General features: G+C 42.4%; 1 protein-coding gene across 1 annotated transcript in view; it reads right to left on the bottom strand.

The window, feature by feature from the left end:
• The window catches only part of plxnb1b (plexin b1b), a 103,579-nt gene that overhangs the window by 34,735 nt on the left and 50,392 nt on the right, over positions 1-18,452 (bottom strand). The window contains exons 3-4 of the mRNA XM_038696217.1: positions 6,278-6,366; positions 3,929-5,096 (exon numbers count right to left, since the gene is read on the bottom strand). Of these exons, the coding sequence (XP_038552145.1) occupies positions 3,929-5,086 (1,158 nt within the window). The 5' untranslated portion in view covers positions 5,087-5,096; positions 6,278-6,366. The remainder of the gene's footprint in view (positions 1-3,928; positions 5,097-6,277; positions 6,367-18,452) is intronic.

Here is an 18,452-nt window from a genome sequence, read left to right as displayed (position 1 = left end):
GGATGTGAAACTAGCCCACGATGGTCATCAGAGTGCAATGTTTACCTGCAGTAAACACCAGGAGGCACACACATGAACACACCACATAAAGTCAGGATTTCCAGAGTATGAGAGGGCCAATCTAATTCAATCCATCCTCCACAACATTACATTTGTCTGTTACAAAAACGTCCAATTGAATTTCATCCTCCCTGATACAAAGGTCATTTTGCTGGAATAGAGAGGTTCTGGACAGCTTCAGAGGCATGGCACCGACTTTGGCAGAGGAAAGCTTTTATTCAGTAAAGTCATCACAGAAAAGAATTGGGTTTCTAAAAAAGAAAAAAAAACAATTGGACAGGATGTTTTTCCTGTAAATAGAACAATGAAAACAAGGAGAATGTCAATTACATCGGGTTATTTAGTAACTGGTTTACTGTGTTCCTGCATCATGTTTATGTGAACATTTTTATTCAGAGAAAGAAAACCTACTCCAATATAGAACAGCACGGTGAGAAGGATGAAATATGTGGTCACACATTTTATTCTTATACAAGGTCACTCTTATCATGTATGCAGCTTTCCACAACACCTTGCCTGATTGATTGTTATACAAATAATTGCAAATAAAGATTTAATTGTCTTTCTGGGTCCTGTAAGCCACAAGCAAGTTCAACATACCCAGGATATATTTTGTTATCTGGCTTCAATAACCCTAACAACTGGAATAAGCGGTCACACGAAGCTGGTTATCAACTCAGTAAGTCAACCCAGGGTTTCCCATTCCAGCCATGAGCGCATTCACATAAAAGAGACGGTGTTAGCAGCAGATGACCAATCGCAGACAAGTCTACTGGCAGCAGAGCGGCATATTTTACAAACTAAAAGCAAACTGTAATATTAGACAAATAGACACAGTCTAAGTAGCAAAGCCGCAGCCGATACATGCAGGGAGACAGAAAATCGCAATCACGGTGTGAATGCCTAAGTGACGTAGTTTATAATAATGTGTTGATTTGATGTGTTCTCATGGCATGTATGAAAATGTAAGCATTATTCTTTCGGCTCGACTGTGTGTCGGCGTTTCCATATTAAATGACTCCGGCACTGAAAAGCCTAAGTCGTCGTTCCACCTCACATTTAAGAACTTCTCGTCACTTTATTAAACACATTAAAGTGTTCCAAACATTGTTCTAAATTAACCTCAAAAAGCAGCGAAACAAAAAATCCATTCATATTATAAAAGATACTCAAATCGGTGGTCGAAAGACTCAACATTTAGGCAACTGAAACTCCCCTACATTACCTGTGCTTGCATTGAAAAGGTGGGGCGGAACATGACCTGTCTAAATAATAGACAAGTGGGTAGAAAAGATAGTTAGCTACTAACCTAAAATAAATAGCCCACGTTCATTTTTAAATTAATTTCAATATCCCTACTGCAATATGCTCATATTATTCAGCCTCATGTAAGAAAAATGAAACAGACTGGGAGCAAATATAAAACACATTTCAAAGTGGTAAATAGGCTTACTGTAAAAACCTACAATAGTAGCTTACAAGTATTTCAATCAGTCTCTGTAGGATGGTGTCGCTGTACAAATGGTTTCTCCGTATCACCGCAGCAAACATCAAGCAGCCTATAAAACAGTCTGTGGGATCCCTACAGATGGTGATGTAATTTCCCAAGAGAGCTGATTAGGGTGACCAGATGAGAATGGGTGAAATTCGGGAACTGAAGTCAAGCCAGCCTCCACTTCGAAAACGACAGTCAAGCCAGCCCTCACGCTGTTTTGCGATGCGTGTTTTTTTAGGCATTACGGTAACATCATGTCGCAGCACATTACAAAATAAAAGTGAGCTTCTGCTGAACATAATGCAATTGATGTGGCAGAAAAGATTGAATAAATAAATAAATGCTTAAGACACCACAAGTATCTAAAGAAAATATTACATTCTGACAGAAAGCTTACTAAATTCAGCCAAGATTGGAACTCATGTAAAAAGAAAACCTACTGTTTCCACTAACTCATTTCACTTCACAGTGATAGCAGACCACCTCAGGGTGACCCTCTGTCAGTATCAGAGCAATCTGATGTTTGGTTTTAATATTACAGCCCTTGAAAATGTCTAATCTTTTCACTGAATTTGCTGATTTCAGATGGATGTTAAAAGAAAACGTCCTGTTTCCACTGACTCACTTCACTTCATAGTGACATCAGACCACCTCAGGGTGTCATTACCGTAATGCCTAGAAGAAAAAAAACACACATCGCAAAACAGCGTGAGGGCTGGCTTGACTGTCATTTTCGAAGTGGAGGCTGGCTTGACTTCAGTATTCAGGACAGAGGGGGGCGTGGCTACCGGTACATTGAGTGTCAATGAACATTAACACGTGAAAATCAAAACACAATGCTTCAATTCATTATTTTTGTTAATGAAAATACAACTGTGGATATGTAGGTAAATCATGATCTTTTACTTAATTTTTATATTTATTTTATTCATGTCATTAGTGCAGCGTCACATCTGTCTGCACAACGCGCGTCAGGTCTCTCCGCCGTGCCGTGTCTGCCTGAAGCTACACTGTAAATTCAATTAACCACAAGAAAACAAAAAGGGGAAAAGAGCACGAGTGTTACTTTGTGACTTTTCGGGACAACTGCTCGTAATTAGGGACTGTCCCAGATTTTTCGGGACGTCTGGTCACCCTAGAGCCGATTGGTCAGTAGGGATGCAGCGATTACCGGATTTCACTATTAACAGCGCTTTAAACATCACGGTTAATTAATCGTAAAGGCACCGCTACACAGAGTGTTTCTGTTGCACGGAACGAAGCTGTGGCAACTTGTACAAAACGAAAACAAAGTTACAGGAGCGGTGCACCAGTGTAAGTGTCGTGCTTATCAGAGGCTACTGTACACTGGCTAAACTATGGCAGAGGGACCAAACAGTGAAGCTTTATTTCCACCAAAGAAACAGCTGAAGTCGGCAGTGTGGGAGCATTTCGGGTACACCAAGACTGACCAGGGCCTTACTGAAGATGACAGATCACCTGTTGTAAAACTTGCCGTTAAAAGGTTCCTGCTAAAGGAGCGAATAACTACATTAAACTTGATGCAGCACCTGCGGGATCACCACCCAGCTTTGCACGCCCAAGTAATGGTAGGCCTAATAGGCTACATTAGGCCTATATTAAATAACGTAGCAAGTTGGTAGGGAATTAAATATAAACGGGTCACTTACAATCGATGCTGTAGCAGTGAGAGTCGAGCTTTCAGTGCAACGTAAACAAACAAGGCAGGTGTAACCTTTCAGATCCACTGCAACTACAGCCCTGCTGCGCTATGAGGCCCTTTATTTTCAATGGTTGGTTTGTTTCAAGCAACATCCACGGCAACTAACTTATTCTAGAAATATAATTGTTAATGTAATTGAATATTAAAAATCAACTTAAGTCATTACTAGTGCTGTGAAAGTAATTAATGCATAATAATCGTGAAAGCGTGATTATTTCTCTGACAATAATCGTACCGACTAAATCTGTAATCGTTGCATCCCTATTGGTCAGTAAGCGGCATTTTTGTAGAGTTGATCTCTTATCTGGAATATAACCTGTTCCGGAGCAGGTTAGCCATTCAACAAAGTTACCATGGCGATTTACCCTGGTAAGACGTCAACCTCTGAAAACCAGATTCAAACCCAGGCCACTGTGGTAAGGACTAAACCTTGATACATGGAATGCGCTCTACCTGGCGAGCCACTGGGGCTGCTCACTTAAGTGAAAGTGAATGAATTGAACCACATGAATTCTACGACTGGATTGGGCTACATTCTAATTTACTCTAACCAATGATGTATTAGTGTTTGTTTGTTCACAAAAAAAAAAGTAACAGCCCTAATAACTAAGTAAACACGGAAACAAGCAAATTCAATCTGTTGAACTCACCTCTGGCAGGTTGGCACAGTTGGATTTGACTTCGTACTCGATGTATGCTGCCTCCACTCCTGCTTCCTTACCCATCTGTGTGTAGCACACATCCCTGGTGGAATTAATCCTGCGGTCCACCTCTTCGAGGTTAAACATGCAGAGGGCAGAGTCCTCACTGGGCCGAGTTGATGATGCCAAACGAGTGGAAAAGACACCAAGAATTACTGGGCCTTGACCTACTACACCATCCTTGGTGAGCCCTAGCTGGACAGCTTGCAAGAGGTTGTAAATTTTTCCTGCCCCGGAACGGCATGTCAAGGGTATTTCCACATAGGAGTAATAGGCCTGGTCATCCAAACAAACACGAGACACATAGGTGCGGTACTCGCGTGACTGTGACTTTAAGTCCCGCCGGTAGAAGAGGAAGTATACGTGCTGACGATGGGCAAATGATGCTACAAAATGATGGTCGTATTCTGAGAGACGACCAGCAACAGCCAATTTGGCAGTCTCCTCGTAAGAAAAGACTGGTTCCTGGGCAAGATTTCGTGTGGAAATAGGAGGATGGCTGCTGGTGTAACCCCGGCCCACAAATAGCACCGGCTGCCTGTCAGGATGAGAGCGAACCACAAGTCCCACGGTGCTAATGTTGGGGTGGTTAGCTGCTACGTATTGGGTATCCACAGGCCTCTCTGTAGAGAAAAGTACCATATCCACAGAATCCAGACTACGTTTCTGGCAGATCCCTTGGTTGACGCTCCCGCACGTAATAAGCTCCATGGAGTAAGGGTCAACCAGCAGGAGCTTGTTGTGGTTGCTGGTGACCCTAGCCTGAGGGCAGTTGCTCTCAGTTACGGGAGGTAAGCACTCCCGACTGTCTGTGACAGGTCCAGTGTCATCCTGAAGCTCAAGTTGGAGGAATTCATCTAACTGGAACAGGTAATCTCGGGCCCCGATGTAGACCCGACCCACTCTGGTGTCGGGATGCAGGGCCAAGTGCTCAAACAGAGTGTCATTCCGAACAAATGTGGGATAAAGACTGGAGGGGGAGGAGTCTGATCCTTTGACAACACCATTGGGTAATGAAGTGAAGGGCCAGCCGACAGCTAGCAGCAGGACCGACAGCAGCGTTTGGACTGCTGACACTGAAAGACGACGCACCATCCCCGTAGGCATGGCAGCAGAGCTGAGAAAAAGAGGACAGGTGGTTAGAAAGAATCTCTATATTCACTAGAACAGGAGTTGTCAAATGTTGTCATGTCATAGCGCTCCTAACAGATACATTACACCCTGGATGTACCAGGCCACAGAACATTTGCTACCAAGCTGCTAGAAAATGACATGATTCATCACTGACAAGCTCACAACAACAGAATAGTGTTGAACCCCTCCCTGTTGAGTCCATTGTGCCAACGTGTCACTGGGCATCACAGAGACATGAACTCTACCTGGGACATGGCTAAGAGACATGGTAGACTACAAGCTGGACCTCGACCAATCCAAATCAGCTGTCTTTCATTATCTGCAAGTACATACAGTAGGTGATACATAGACCAGAGACTAACTACAGTGTTTATCTTGCAGCATCGACAACATCATTCCTGTTTTGCTTCCCCATTTTTACAGTTATGCACGGAAAAGAGCCCTCTTATACAATAACGTACAACACCGCGTTATAGAAAAAGTCAAACTATGAGGGGCAAAAAATTATTTTTGAGGTCAGGATCTCCACATTGAGGGAAATACAAAAACCAAAGTCACGTAAGAGTTTCTTATGAGGAAGAAGGACAGATAAACACCCCAAACCATGGATCTTCTTCAAGTCTAACTTAACTGTCAGCAAGTTTGCAACAATGTTGTCAGAAAATAAAGCTATCCATGGTGCTAAAAAGGTTTACATTTACTCATTTAGCTGACGATCTATGGCGTCTTACAATTGCAATATATATAAAGGCGGCACTCCTCCGGAGCAAATAGAGGAGGTCTTGCTCAGAATCACAGTGGAGGATGTGTTGCAGGGGGAATCAAACCTGGGACTGTCACACCAAAGGCATGTGTCTTATCCACTGTACCATCACCACCCACAGGTTTTTGAATCCTCACAAGAATCCATGGGCCCCTGAAGAACCACTGTCCCCGCAGTGCGCTAAACAGTATATGGTCCAAAAAAAGCTGATCCCACATCCACTGCTGTTGCACTAAAGGAGGGCACAAACTTTTGACCTTTACCACTTTCAGCAGATTAACCATGGAAGGACAAATGTTTCTGCTTTTAGAGCCCATGAAAATACCAAGTGGCATTCAACGGTTACAACCTCAGGAGTTTGCTTCAGCATTAATACACCATCTGAGACATCGGCTCCTCACCATTTGTTTCCAGTGGTGTTTTATAGAGGCATGTCACCTCTTGACCACTCAGCAGCTTGGGTTTAAAAACACATCCTTCTGGACACAACCTGCAAGACAATGGAAAAAGAAACATCAGTAAACTCTTCACTAAGATGCCCAGAGTGATTTATGGCATCAAATACAGGAGGTGAGAAACCTCACCCTACAGGTCATAAACACAAGCCTGCGTGTTTGCTACAAACTGACAGACGTTCAAGCACCTTGTATTTTTGACATCACTGCAGACTACTAAAAGTTGTGGGAAGCTCATACTAATTGAAATTCCTTACAGAGTATGTCTGACTGACTACATCCGTTTCTGTGTGTAAAAGAGCCTCCAGCAGAGGCCAAATCAAGTAGTGTCAGTGCAAAAGGTTTTTCAGTGCCACACACACTGTCCCAGCATACACTCCTCGCTCATTGCTAGGATACAAGGTACAAAACCCTTTGGTTTCAGAGTCCCTGCCAGAAAAACAAGTTGCTGTGAGGTAAAAGAAGATTGCATGAGAACCTTGAGAGGGATGGAGTTCCCTTGTTTGGGCACCTGAATCTGTGGTTTCATGCTAACTTTGTCAAATACTGAAATGTCTCCTCTAGTCATGACTGCTAAGTTATACTCAATTCTCCTTTTCATTCCATAGTAATATTCTCCTCTTCCCATCATTAAATATCCTTCTTCCTTTTATCTACCTCTCCTCCTCCATCGCCTCCCAACACTGCATGACTGGCACAGAAGCAGGATTATCTCTTATGAGTCTAGGCAAATCTCCAGTGGGCTTATCCAAATGGTACACTATTCACCCCACACAGACAGATCCTCACCCAGTACACACACACACACACACACACACACACCTCTTTTCCTGCCACACTAGAAGCATTAGAAAGCTTGCTTTGTTGGGGGAAATCTCTTCTGTGTGGGAATAAGAGTAAAGGCCTGGCAAGAGGTGAAAGAGGAGTAGAAGGGACACAAAAAAACTATTTACTAGAGTACGATAATTATGATCATTGTTATCTATATAATTCCAACCATGTGTGAATTAAATTTGAATTAAACCACATCGGGCACTTCCTTGCTAGTGTTTGTTTTTCCACTCAAGACTTGCTTATGTAGAACTACCTCCGGTTCCAGTACAAGCAGGGACACAGATGTCAACCAGACTGATTGATGCCTCAGTGGCTGAACCTGAAATCATCAAATCTAAACCAAAACACTGACTTCCTCCTTTGACCCCTCGGGGTGTAGGGAGTGAGTTTTCTGTACCAGTTTAACAGCTGCAACTCTGGGGCTAAAGAGCCTGAACTCTGTAGTCAGCGCGTCACGACTCTCTGGCAGACTCTCTGAGAAAGCACCAGTCCGGAGCCGAACGGAGCAGAGACAGGAATGACTGGCATGTTAACTAATCAAGCACTAGTCAACAAATACAGTGCTTCTTCTGTTCCCTCCTCTAGCCAACGGTGCAAGCTGGATGCTTATTACTCCAGCGCAGGTAACAGTGTCGGATTTGAGCACAGGGCTGTCTTCTTCAATAAGTCCCAAAATTTGCAGGTTGTCACTCCACTTATCCACGAACAACCAGCAAGTCAGGTCCTCATCTGTCTTAATTTGCCATTTGCTAAAAGCTGCAAATCAAATAGCCAAAAACTACGGTCAGCTGGGCTGCCGTCACTCTAGGCCAACCTCATTTGGGAGAGGTTTCCCTTTCCTGCAGTGAATAATCTAATTACACTCAACTTCACCCAGAGTTCGAGACATATGAGAACAAGAGAATGGATTTGTGATTAGATTCTCTCACATTAAAAAAAAAAAAAAAAAAAAAAAAAATCACACGGAAGTCTTTTTTTTTTTTAGGTGCCTTCAGCAAGCCAAAAAGGTATCAGCTTGATGAGAGGAGAGAGGAGGAAATGTGTGCCTGTAATTGTTTTATCCAAATATTCCTTCACTTTTAGGTAATAGAATCCAACTTGTTCCAGCACAGTCGGCAGAAACCAAACTCAGTTAACATGATATAATATACAGTACAAATTAGGCTTCTGTCGATTGGCCATTGGATCGGCCATCGATGATTCAAGGGATGATCTGCGATTCGTTTTTCATGCGCTGATATTAAGGCGATATTATGAGCAAGCATAGGGATGTGCGATATGCCGATATCTACTGTTTACCGATAGAAAAACGTCTGACGTTATCGTTAGCAATTATGATCTATTGTTTATTGCGTTGTGTCGCAAATTCAACATTTTGCTGTCATATTGGATGGCTGAATGGCGCTTTCAATCCGTGGTGAAGTTAGTTTTACTTTGAAATTAGTACTTTGAAACTAATATCCATCTTGAAACTAACTTCCCCACGTTGCTTCTTCCACATAAGCCGATGTTGCAGGGAGAAATTTGCATAAAAATAACGGCTAATGACTTATAAGGTGATTTGACTTTTTTTGTCATATCGCACAGCCCTAAGCAAGCATGCAAGGAGCCTTACTGTTAGCTCATAACGATTGCTATGTTAACGTTAGAATACAGCTGGGTTGTCGAGGTTAACACGCTGTACAAAGCTGCTAGTCAATATCGATTGCCAACCTGCAGTGTGTCACAAATTGACTTAATTATGCTATGCATCCCTAATGAGCTGCTTCTATCAGTAGTCAACATAATGTTGTTTATACACAGAGAAGCATGTATTTGCCATGACTTGTAGCTAGCTTGGATTATGACATTTTCCTGAACAGACTGCATCGTTCTCTTGGAAAGTTTTAGTGAAGCGGCATAGTTATTACCTGGAATAAGCAAGGAACAAATTGCACTCCCTCTTTACTTTCAAAGACCAACCACTGAACCACGGTATATAATTCTGCCCCTAGAAAATTCCCACCAACATTGCCCCATGTATTTTTTAAACACATTACTGATTTTGGTCTGAATGCCTATTAAATGACTAATTAGGTCTCATTAGATCCTTGTGGCTGGTTGAAGGTGGTGACTGGTGTTGAGTAGACACTGTTGGGGTGTGTGTGGGTGTGGCAGGAGGATATGTTCACCAGCCGTGTTCCTCTCCTTGCTTTGAGTTCAGCTGGTAGCCAAATATCCTTTCAGTCATTCAAATGACTCATTGTTTCATGCTGAAGAAGGCAGGGCCCCGACAGACTGATGGTTTCGACAGGGCTTTGAGACTGGACTAGGATTACTTTTGATACGCTGGGCTGCCAACGTTGGTGCAAGCAAATGGGGGAGGGGGGACTTTATTCACAAAGAAGAGCTTAAGTGCAAATGCATTCCTGAACTTGTCCTCATGTACTGTTAAGAGGGCAGGTAGATGTGGGGCCTGTAGCAGATGGACAGAGGTAGAATCCCTTTACGGCCAACTGAAGTCTACCAACATCGACACACCGCAAAATGGACTGGAGTCTGGGCTGCAGCCAAAAGACTCCATAACACAACGAAACATTCCTGAGAGGCACATTCAATTGAGCCATCATCCGCTTCACTGAGTCCAGCCTTTCATTCATTATCAATTCAACTATTCTATATTCTGAATGAGACCCAGAATGACAACAGCAGGGAGGGGGATAGAGCATATTTGAAGAGAAAAAGCTGGCAGAGAGACATTAGCAGACAGAAATGGGGTTACAGGAAGACAATGGCGAAAAGGGGAAGAGAACAGAGACAGAGAAGGGGAAAACGACGAGGGAAATTGCCACAAACAAGTACTCGCAAGCTTCAGCGCTCACTGAGAACTGATGGAATGTGACTAATGATAATAACCCAGAGAGAGGGGGGGGGACTGAGAGAAAGAGAGAGAGAGAGAGGGGAGGATGAGGTGGCCATTAATTACACTGCCTACCCATAATGCTCCATTCAACACTACTTATTTGTAGAACAAGGGGGAGGGGAAATAAAGAAAGTTTCTAATTAGTGACATGACTGTGAGCAAAAACACAAACGTGCACTAGCACACACATGCCAATAATGAGAAATCCTCCTCAGTACATTTTAAACAAATAAACACACTCCAAAATGCCCACAGTCACTCTCACACACACACACACACACACACACACACACACACACGCAGGCATGGTGGGACTCGGCAAGGCCCTGAGTGCAGCCATCTGCAATCAGTCATTTCCTTTACATCAACAAACAGTGTTTACAAAGGATGCTTTAGTGCCTGTGAAAGCCCACCGTGTTGAATTACACAAACACTAGCCGTCAACATCCTCCTGCTGCTTCCCCACAACGCGACTGTTACTGCTGTGATATACGAGCTGTGTAAAGCATTAGGTCTAATTCATAACACCTAGCTGGAGGGACACCACACTTTTTTTGCCCCTCTGGATTCTCAGTGATATTACACAGACCACAGAAGCTTTAGGATGGTTCCGGAGAGGACCGGGCTATGTGCTCATTTCTGCGTGGTGATTTATTGTACCACTCATCAGGTTTGACAGCAGTACTCACCAAAAAGTAGAAGGAGCCACTGGTTCCACAAGATCTGTCTCCAGTGTGAATTCAAAGTTTTCAAAGTCTTTAAATGATATTCTCAATGCTCAACACGGAGTCTCCCGAATAATCTAACAATGCTCTAGGGTTATGTTATGAACATCATTACTAATTACTTTGACTTCATTTCTAAGAAAGTATGTTTTATGTACCAGTTTAGTCTCAGCTAGTAGAAGTAGAAGCCAGTCAGAGACCAAAGCTGGAGAAGATTCTGAGCGCTTTGTTCTTGAAATAACAAACGTTAACTAAATTAGCTTTTTTAAATTGTGTTTCATCAGATCGTTAACAAGCGATACCAGATACAAACAAACATTGCACGGCTTACAATTGATATTGAATTTCATTAAGCTGCTAGAGTCGTGGCTTTGTGGCCCTCTTGCACAGGCTTGTTGACTTTTGTTGTTTTTGCTAAGTAGGAGGTATCATTGCAGCCAGTTATATACAGAATCGAAAACCCAGGTGTTCTAAAATTAACTTAGCTCTCCTTATTAGCTAGGCTCCTTACATGCTTGCTAATAAACTTTTTTAAGCTGGTTCTCCGACATCGATACCGTTGTGATGGACAGATTTGTGTAAAAAAAAAATAAAAAATCGAAAATCAATCCGTGGTGGCGTTGATATTGTGGCGGGCCGCCACAAATAAATGAACGTATTGGGAAACGCTGCATGAACATGGCTTCAGTTTGCCGTTAGCGGAACACGCAACAGAATTCTACACTCAGCGAACGGATGTTTGGCACCAAAATGCACCATGGTGTCACAATCACTTCTCTGTTTGCATTCATGTGCAGAGGCTGATCCTTTTCACCCAGATATTTTCTAACATAACTGCTCATCCTTTGTTGACGATTCAACCAGGAGAGCTCTCCCACTCTCAGTCATGCAGAAAATCAACGGAACTCTCCAAAATAACACTCACTTCTCAAAGCTCTGAACAGTGACAGTGTTTCTCACACCTACTGTATCTTCTCGTTAGGAAATCTTTCAACATTTCTGTCTCTTCACAGCCTTTCAGTGTAATCATTTCCTTCTGATTAGTAACACACTACTTAAAAAATCCAACAATCAATCTTCTTTTTGGTGATGTAGCAAAGGTTTTACTTTAGTGTCATATGCAGTTTCACCACCCTGTTCATTAGAGTAACTATTAATAACAGACTCAGTCATAACATCAGAGCGGCCATATCACTCAGCTTGCTGCCTGCTGCCAACATTACTCTCGGACATGTTCTAGCTGCACACGACACCTACACGGCTGTTTATTATAAAAGGTGAGATTTCCACTTCTTATATGGTATGAAAAAAAGATTGCTGGCACACTGTCACTGTAAATCTTTCTGACCTTATCAGTTTTACAAAAGTGTTTTATTAGAAAGAGGGCCATCTCTAATTTTAAAATCCTGACTCACAAAGTTTCATCTAACTTGTATTTAATAAGCATGTCCAGTTGCACAGCTGTAGTTACTGTAGTGTGTCAGAACTCAGTTGGTGCATTCCCTCTGAGCCACTGCATTAGTCTGCCCGCTGGCGCTGAGCTGGACAGCAGGCTGGCTGCCTGACAAGAAGTTATTTATAGAGAAACCCCCAACAATTGCCGTCCATCTAAAAGAACACATTCCTCTTCGGCTGATGAACTTCACAGAGACAGAGGACGAGGAAGAGGAGGGGAATCATCGCCCTGCGCTCTCTTCCGGAAAACGTCCTTCCAGAAATGAAGACATAAAAGTCCTTCAGTTTCCCTGATCAGGACCTTTTAAGGGATGAAGACACAGACATGACAGTGGGCTTTTCTGGACATGATTCAGTGGCCAGAGAGAGCCACTTGTTGCTGCAGAGGAGCTGGGTGGGTGAAGGATGTTCCCATGGTTGTTAAACTTTATGGCCCTGAAGAAATCTGCCTGGGGTGACAGAGGTTGAGCCTGGATACAAGAGAGGCCGGATATCCGGGTCTCAGGGATCACCTCTATGTTTGGGTGGAACTCAATAGCTTTGACACACGTGTATATGCATTTCCTTTTTTCCTCACCACGAATCAGTGTTGCTCTCTTGTTTAGGCTGCTAAGTCCTGGGCTGAGGTCAGATGTGCTGTCAGCCACAAAAGGACAATTCCTGCATGATTTGTTTGCTCCCGTTTTAAATTTCACTTTTTTCATGTCGGCCGAGACAGTTCCTTCATTTCGGTACGCTCCCCACATCTACGGCTTAGATTTATTATTTGATATTCATACTCACATTCTGGAACACCAGAGCCAATACAACATTGGAGGTCATTTTAACTCCTTATTGTTTCTGAAAATAAAACTACAACTTGAATCAACAGCTAAGCTCTAACTCTTTGATTATATTGGGATCTGCCTTCTGCCTGGTACTATCATCATGTCAAGTCAACAGACAAATCAAAACAAGCTGTTTCTACCAGACAGAATCTGTGAAATTAAATTGCTATGCAATACAATTTAAACACAATCCCAATTACAGTTTAAATCAGTGCCTCCATTGTTATATTATATATTATTGGCAATAGAGTCAAAGTATCACACTCGCAAACAAAGAAGAAAAATCTGACAGATAGGAAATTAGCAACAATCCAATCACACTGCAGTATATAGTCTTTCAAGTCGTGACAACATTATAAAAGGGCATGTCTGTGGTGAGTTAGATGTTAAGGGGCATAAATGAGAGCAGGTAGCGAGTCATCAGGGCTATAATAAACAGTCACAGCTGCCAGACAGGAAGCTATTAAAGTCTGTAGAGTTTATCTGGATTGTAACTCAGATGCAGACAGGTGCGCCTGACAGCACACACATCATAAAGTATCTACAGTGGCGCAAGCAATAACTTTTGAATGCACTCAAGCAGCGAGGCAATAACGCTTCAGGGTAAGTTATAACTCATGTCTTCCACTTTGATATTATTTTTGCTTTGAGACACAGTGTTGGTGGTGCCTTCATCTATACCGCACCAGACTTTGGAAAGACCAAAACAGTTCAGACAGACACAGTGATGAGGCAGGTTGAGGCATAACTCACCACAGAGCAGAACATGTACTCACAATACTGTAAATACAACCTTAGTATGCTTCCCTAGAAATACAATAAAGTTAAGTGTAGGATGATATCACATTTCAAAATGTCCTATCAACTGCAAATTAAGTTGCTCAGCGTCCTCCCGGATCCATTCTTCATACAGTATGTGTTTAAAATCCGTCTATACGTTTGTCATTCTGATTGTCCATGCTATAACTTTGCAATATTGGTCTATTCTTTACAAATATCTATGGCTGCAGTCAGGAGATGGATCCCTCCTTTGTTGTGGAGTATTTCTTTATTCAAATCAAGGGTCTAAGGACAGATGGTGTCATGTGCTGTACAGACTGTAAAGCACCTTGAGGCAAAATTGTTATTTGTGATATTGGGCTATAGAAATAAAACTGACTTGGCTTGAGGAATCCTCGCCAGTAGAAGACCCTGTTTCCAGTGAACTGTGCTGTACACAAAACATTTTATTGTCTCAGGGCATAAAACTGAATTAACAAGCTACTTTAAAACAATTCATTTATTTAACTAACTTTTATTTAGGCTGGTTCTAATTGAAAAGTGATCAATCTCCTGGCTCCAACTTATCTCACCAACAGACAACAGTTCACATCAACAACTGCACCTCCCCCATTGCTCCTCTGTCACAAGGCATCCCCCAAGGTTCAGTGCTTGGTCCCCTCCTGTTTATTCTCTACATCTACTTGGAAATATCATATGTAGACATGGTCTCCGCTTCCACTGCTATGCCAATGACGTCCAGATCTACATCTCCACCAAATCACGTCAAGATCTACATCTATAAATCCACCACACCTGTACCTGTGACCAAATCACCCCCGTCCTCAAGAATCTCCACTGGCCCCCCGACCCCCAACGTATTCACTACAAAATCCACAAAGCCCTCTATAACCAGGCCCCTTCCTACCTCACAGACCTGCTTCACCGCCCCCGTAACCTCCGCTCCTCCGACACAAACCTCCCTCTCAGGACCAAGCACTTTTTCACCATTACAGCACCCTCACTCTGGATTTCCCTGCCCATACACATCCCTGAATGTAGCAACCAGGGCTCTCTCTCAATTCACTTATCAAAACCCACCTCTTTAGATTAGCCTTTAGTTTGTTGAGTGTGTCGTTATGGAGTGTAGGACACGCTGGTCATAGTTGCAGGTGCGTCGTGTACACATGCATGGTGTAACCTCTGCACCACAGTCGGTTAGGCAAAGTATAGTGTGTGTGCGTGTGCGTGTGTGGAATCCTAGTGTATAATTCCATTGTTCTGGGCAGTCACTGTGGATGGCAGCTGTCCAACGGGACACTCACATTTACTCAAAATAGAAGGGTGGACACACACACACACACACACACACACAGGTTATCATTACCAACTTAACACACTGGGAAACACTCTGTGCTATATTTAGTTCATCTTAACGGTCTGAACAGTTTAACGGTACAGAGAGTTCAGATATGACAACCATCACTCCCACAGACAGCAGGAAGAGACGCTTGACCAGGTGAGGGCTCAGACAGAGGTGGAGCCTTAAGTTCACAAGGGAACCATAACAGTCTAAATGGGCTCGGAGTGTGGAAAGATTAGGTGATAAAAATTAACAAGAAGCATCAGAGAGGAGAGGTTGAAAAAAAGCGAGGGGGACACATATCGATATGAGACACCAATAAAGTAAAAAGCCTAGTAAAAGTGGGAAGTGAGCATGTCACCAGCTGAAGCAGACTCCACTGAGTAAAAACCACTGCAGTTCCACCAGGAGCTCCGGCGGGCAGGCAGCAGTCATCCTGCGGCAAATTAGCCAAACACAACCTTTGACATTGGTCAGCTCTGTCACCCCAACTGTGGCCCTGCCCACAGCAGATCCTGGGCCGGTGATGGACACAAGCGTGTGACTACAAGCCTCGTTGGGCCCAGTGACTTTCCACACTGTCGGCCATCTTGTGCCCATAGGCTGTGTGTTTTGAGTGGATATAGAGGACCAGTTGGCTGGTATATGCCGCAGACAGCTCTGCAGCTCTTTGCTGTTTTTCAGTCCAACGGTTTTGTCAACTTTTTATTAGTAAAAGAAAAGCTGTCCTCACCACCAGAGCACCCTGATCACTGTGCCAACACTGTCCTCTGACACCAGAAAAACAAAACTCCCTGATGCATTTCAACATCAAATCTGGGTACATTTTTTAAAGTGTTTTCCCGTCCAGGTATTATTGGATATAAATCTGTAAATATATCACCACCTCCCAGGAAAAAAAAAAAAAAAAAAAAAAAAAAAGAATTGAGCAGATGATGACACTTAAAGCAGGAAAAGCTTACAGAGGCTAGTTAGCAAACAGATACAGAAAAATGATCATTTTGACTTTATGTCTCATAGATGCAGACAGAAGCTCCAGTCTGTGTGTCCCTGCTCCTCTGGACTGTGACATCAGCTGTAATCATACTCATATAAACAGTCCAAAGTCACTGTCTAGCACCAACTCCCTGGGAAGGGTAAAAAAAAAAAAAAAATTAAAAAGTCAATGTGTATGCACCCTTGTATTGGAGCTCAATTGTGTTTTCACGAGGCAATGCCTTCACAAACAAATTATAGCTTGTGTTTTTACATGCCGATTATGCGGGGACAACTATGCACACATTATCAGAAAGAATGCAGAAACCCCTCTGACAGAGAGGAAAGGCAGAGCTATTTTATCTGTTCACTCATTTTCATCACAAAGTTACACAGCACAGCAGCAGTAATGAGGCAGCTGGAAAAGGTAGCTATTGCTGCCTCGACATACAGGAACACAGAAGAACTTTCTGATACACAAGATACTGTTACACTTGAAGGTGGGGCAAAAAGCCATCACACTGCCTCAAGAATTCAGTGTCTTTTGTGTGTCTTAGCAGTCTCGACACAGTGAGCTGTAGAAAAGGAGATAACAGCACACACTTTCAGACAGTCTCTCCTTGCAGGCATTCATGGTGTCACTCGGCTGTGCACAAGAGAAGTGACAGCGGTAGTTGTGTGAAGAATGACTCTTTGTTTGAAACCTACCGAGGCTTTCCAGCAAGCAACATAAGCTGTTGACTATTTACAACAGTGTTTTTTACCTCCATTGATTACCTCCAAGTGGTCTGTGGAATATGGTCAAACTTATGACCTGTCAAATCATCTGCTCATGTTGCTTGCCCTTGCCCTTGGATGCTAATTTAAGAAGCAAACCTAGCTAAAACTAAAGCAGTCTAATGCAACATCCCATTTATATAGTGTTAATGAAGAAAAACACAAACTACATCCTTAAAAATACAATAGGGTTGGACAGCAACACAATAACAATAACTATCGCAATATAATTTTTTTCGATGACAATATAGCAAATGTTCAATAAATATTAAATAAATGTTTGATTTTATTCACTTGAATCATACACGAATTAGGACTGAAAAAAGCTTTTACTGAATTTGACTTATGCATATTTGTTGACGAAGTTATATCATAAATGTTCTGCCTCAAATTTGGGAAGTGATCTACTGTTTGGCCTCAAGTGATGACCAAAAAGTTTAAACCACAAATAACCATCAGGTTTCTTCAACTTTCACTGAGGAGCAAAAATCAGCCTTAAAACTCGAAAGAAATAACAATTCGATACTTATCATGATAATTATCGATATCGAAAGATATGAAACTTTTTATTGTGATAACATTTTTGGCCATATCGTCCATCTCTACCATGCAGATGAATCAACACATCTCAAAGACACTTTCAACAAAAACTAGTAGAATATTCAAGAAGGTAGGATTTATTGCATGACTGTTGTATTAGACTGTGGTAGTTTTAGCTAGATGTACCTAATTGGCCCGTGAGTGTATGTCGCTCCCTGTTAAAAACACAACAACATATACCTGGAATCTGGTTTCCCCTGCAGAAATCTAGCTGTGCACATTGGGTTTCTCGTTGACATGACTTTTAAGAAATGAGATTACTCCAGAAAGCCAATAGAAACATGGTTACTAAGGTGCATGTAAAGGCACTGACAATGTCAGAAATAATGTCCTTGGTGAGTAAAATGCTATAATTGAAAGAAAAGATCCATCCATCCGTGGTCAACCGCTTATCCTGCGTACAGGGTCGTGGGTTGAAAGAAAAGATGCACTACAAAAATAAGTTTTAAAAAATCCCAATGTTACTACTTCTAATGTCTAAATCTAAAACCTAAACTCAAGCCCTGATTTTCAAAAAACACTTGTAAAATCCAAGTTCACTTTGGTCTACAGACACTAGGGTTGGGCTGATAGACGATGTCATTGGCGATGACTGACAGACATTATGACTTTGAGCAGGCATCGTGGTTGTAAAACAAAAAAGAAATCTAGATTTTTCACATTATACCGCCATGTAAAAGCCGGTTTTAATCCCCACAAACATTATTATTATTATATATTTTAAATATACTTCGCACTTCCTCGGAATTGTCTTCTCCCGACACGAGAGGCCTACACCTCAGATAAACACACCGGCTTACCCCACCTCTCTGTCTCCCCCTTCGCCCGTCTACTCCACTTTCTCCATCAGCAGTACGTTTTATAAAGTCGCCTAAAAAACACAGAACTAATTTTTCCCCGTATT

This window comes from Micropterus salmoides, unplaced genomic scaffold (genome assembly GCF_014851395.1).
Source record: "Micropterus salmoides isolate LMB-PRFRI ecotype aquatic unplaced genomic scaffold, ASM1485139v1 Ms_hic_scaffold_4, whole genome shotgun sequence".
NCBI classification, from domain to species: Eukaryota; Metazoa; Chordata; class Actinopteri; order Centrarchiformes; family Centrarchidae; genus Micropterus; species Micropterus salmoides.
This window is presented reverse-complemented; position numbering and strand designations above follow the sequence as displayed.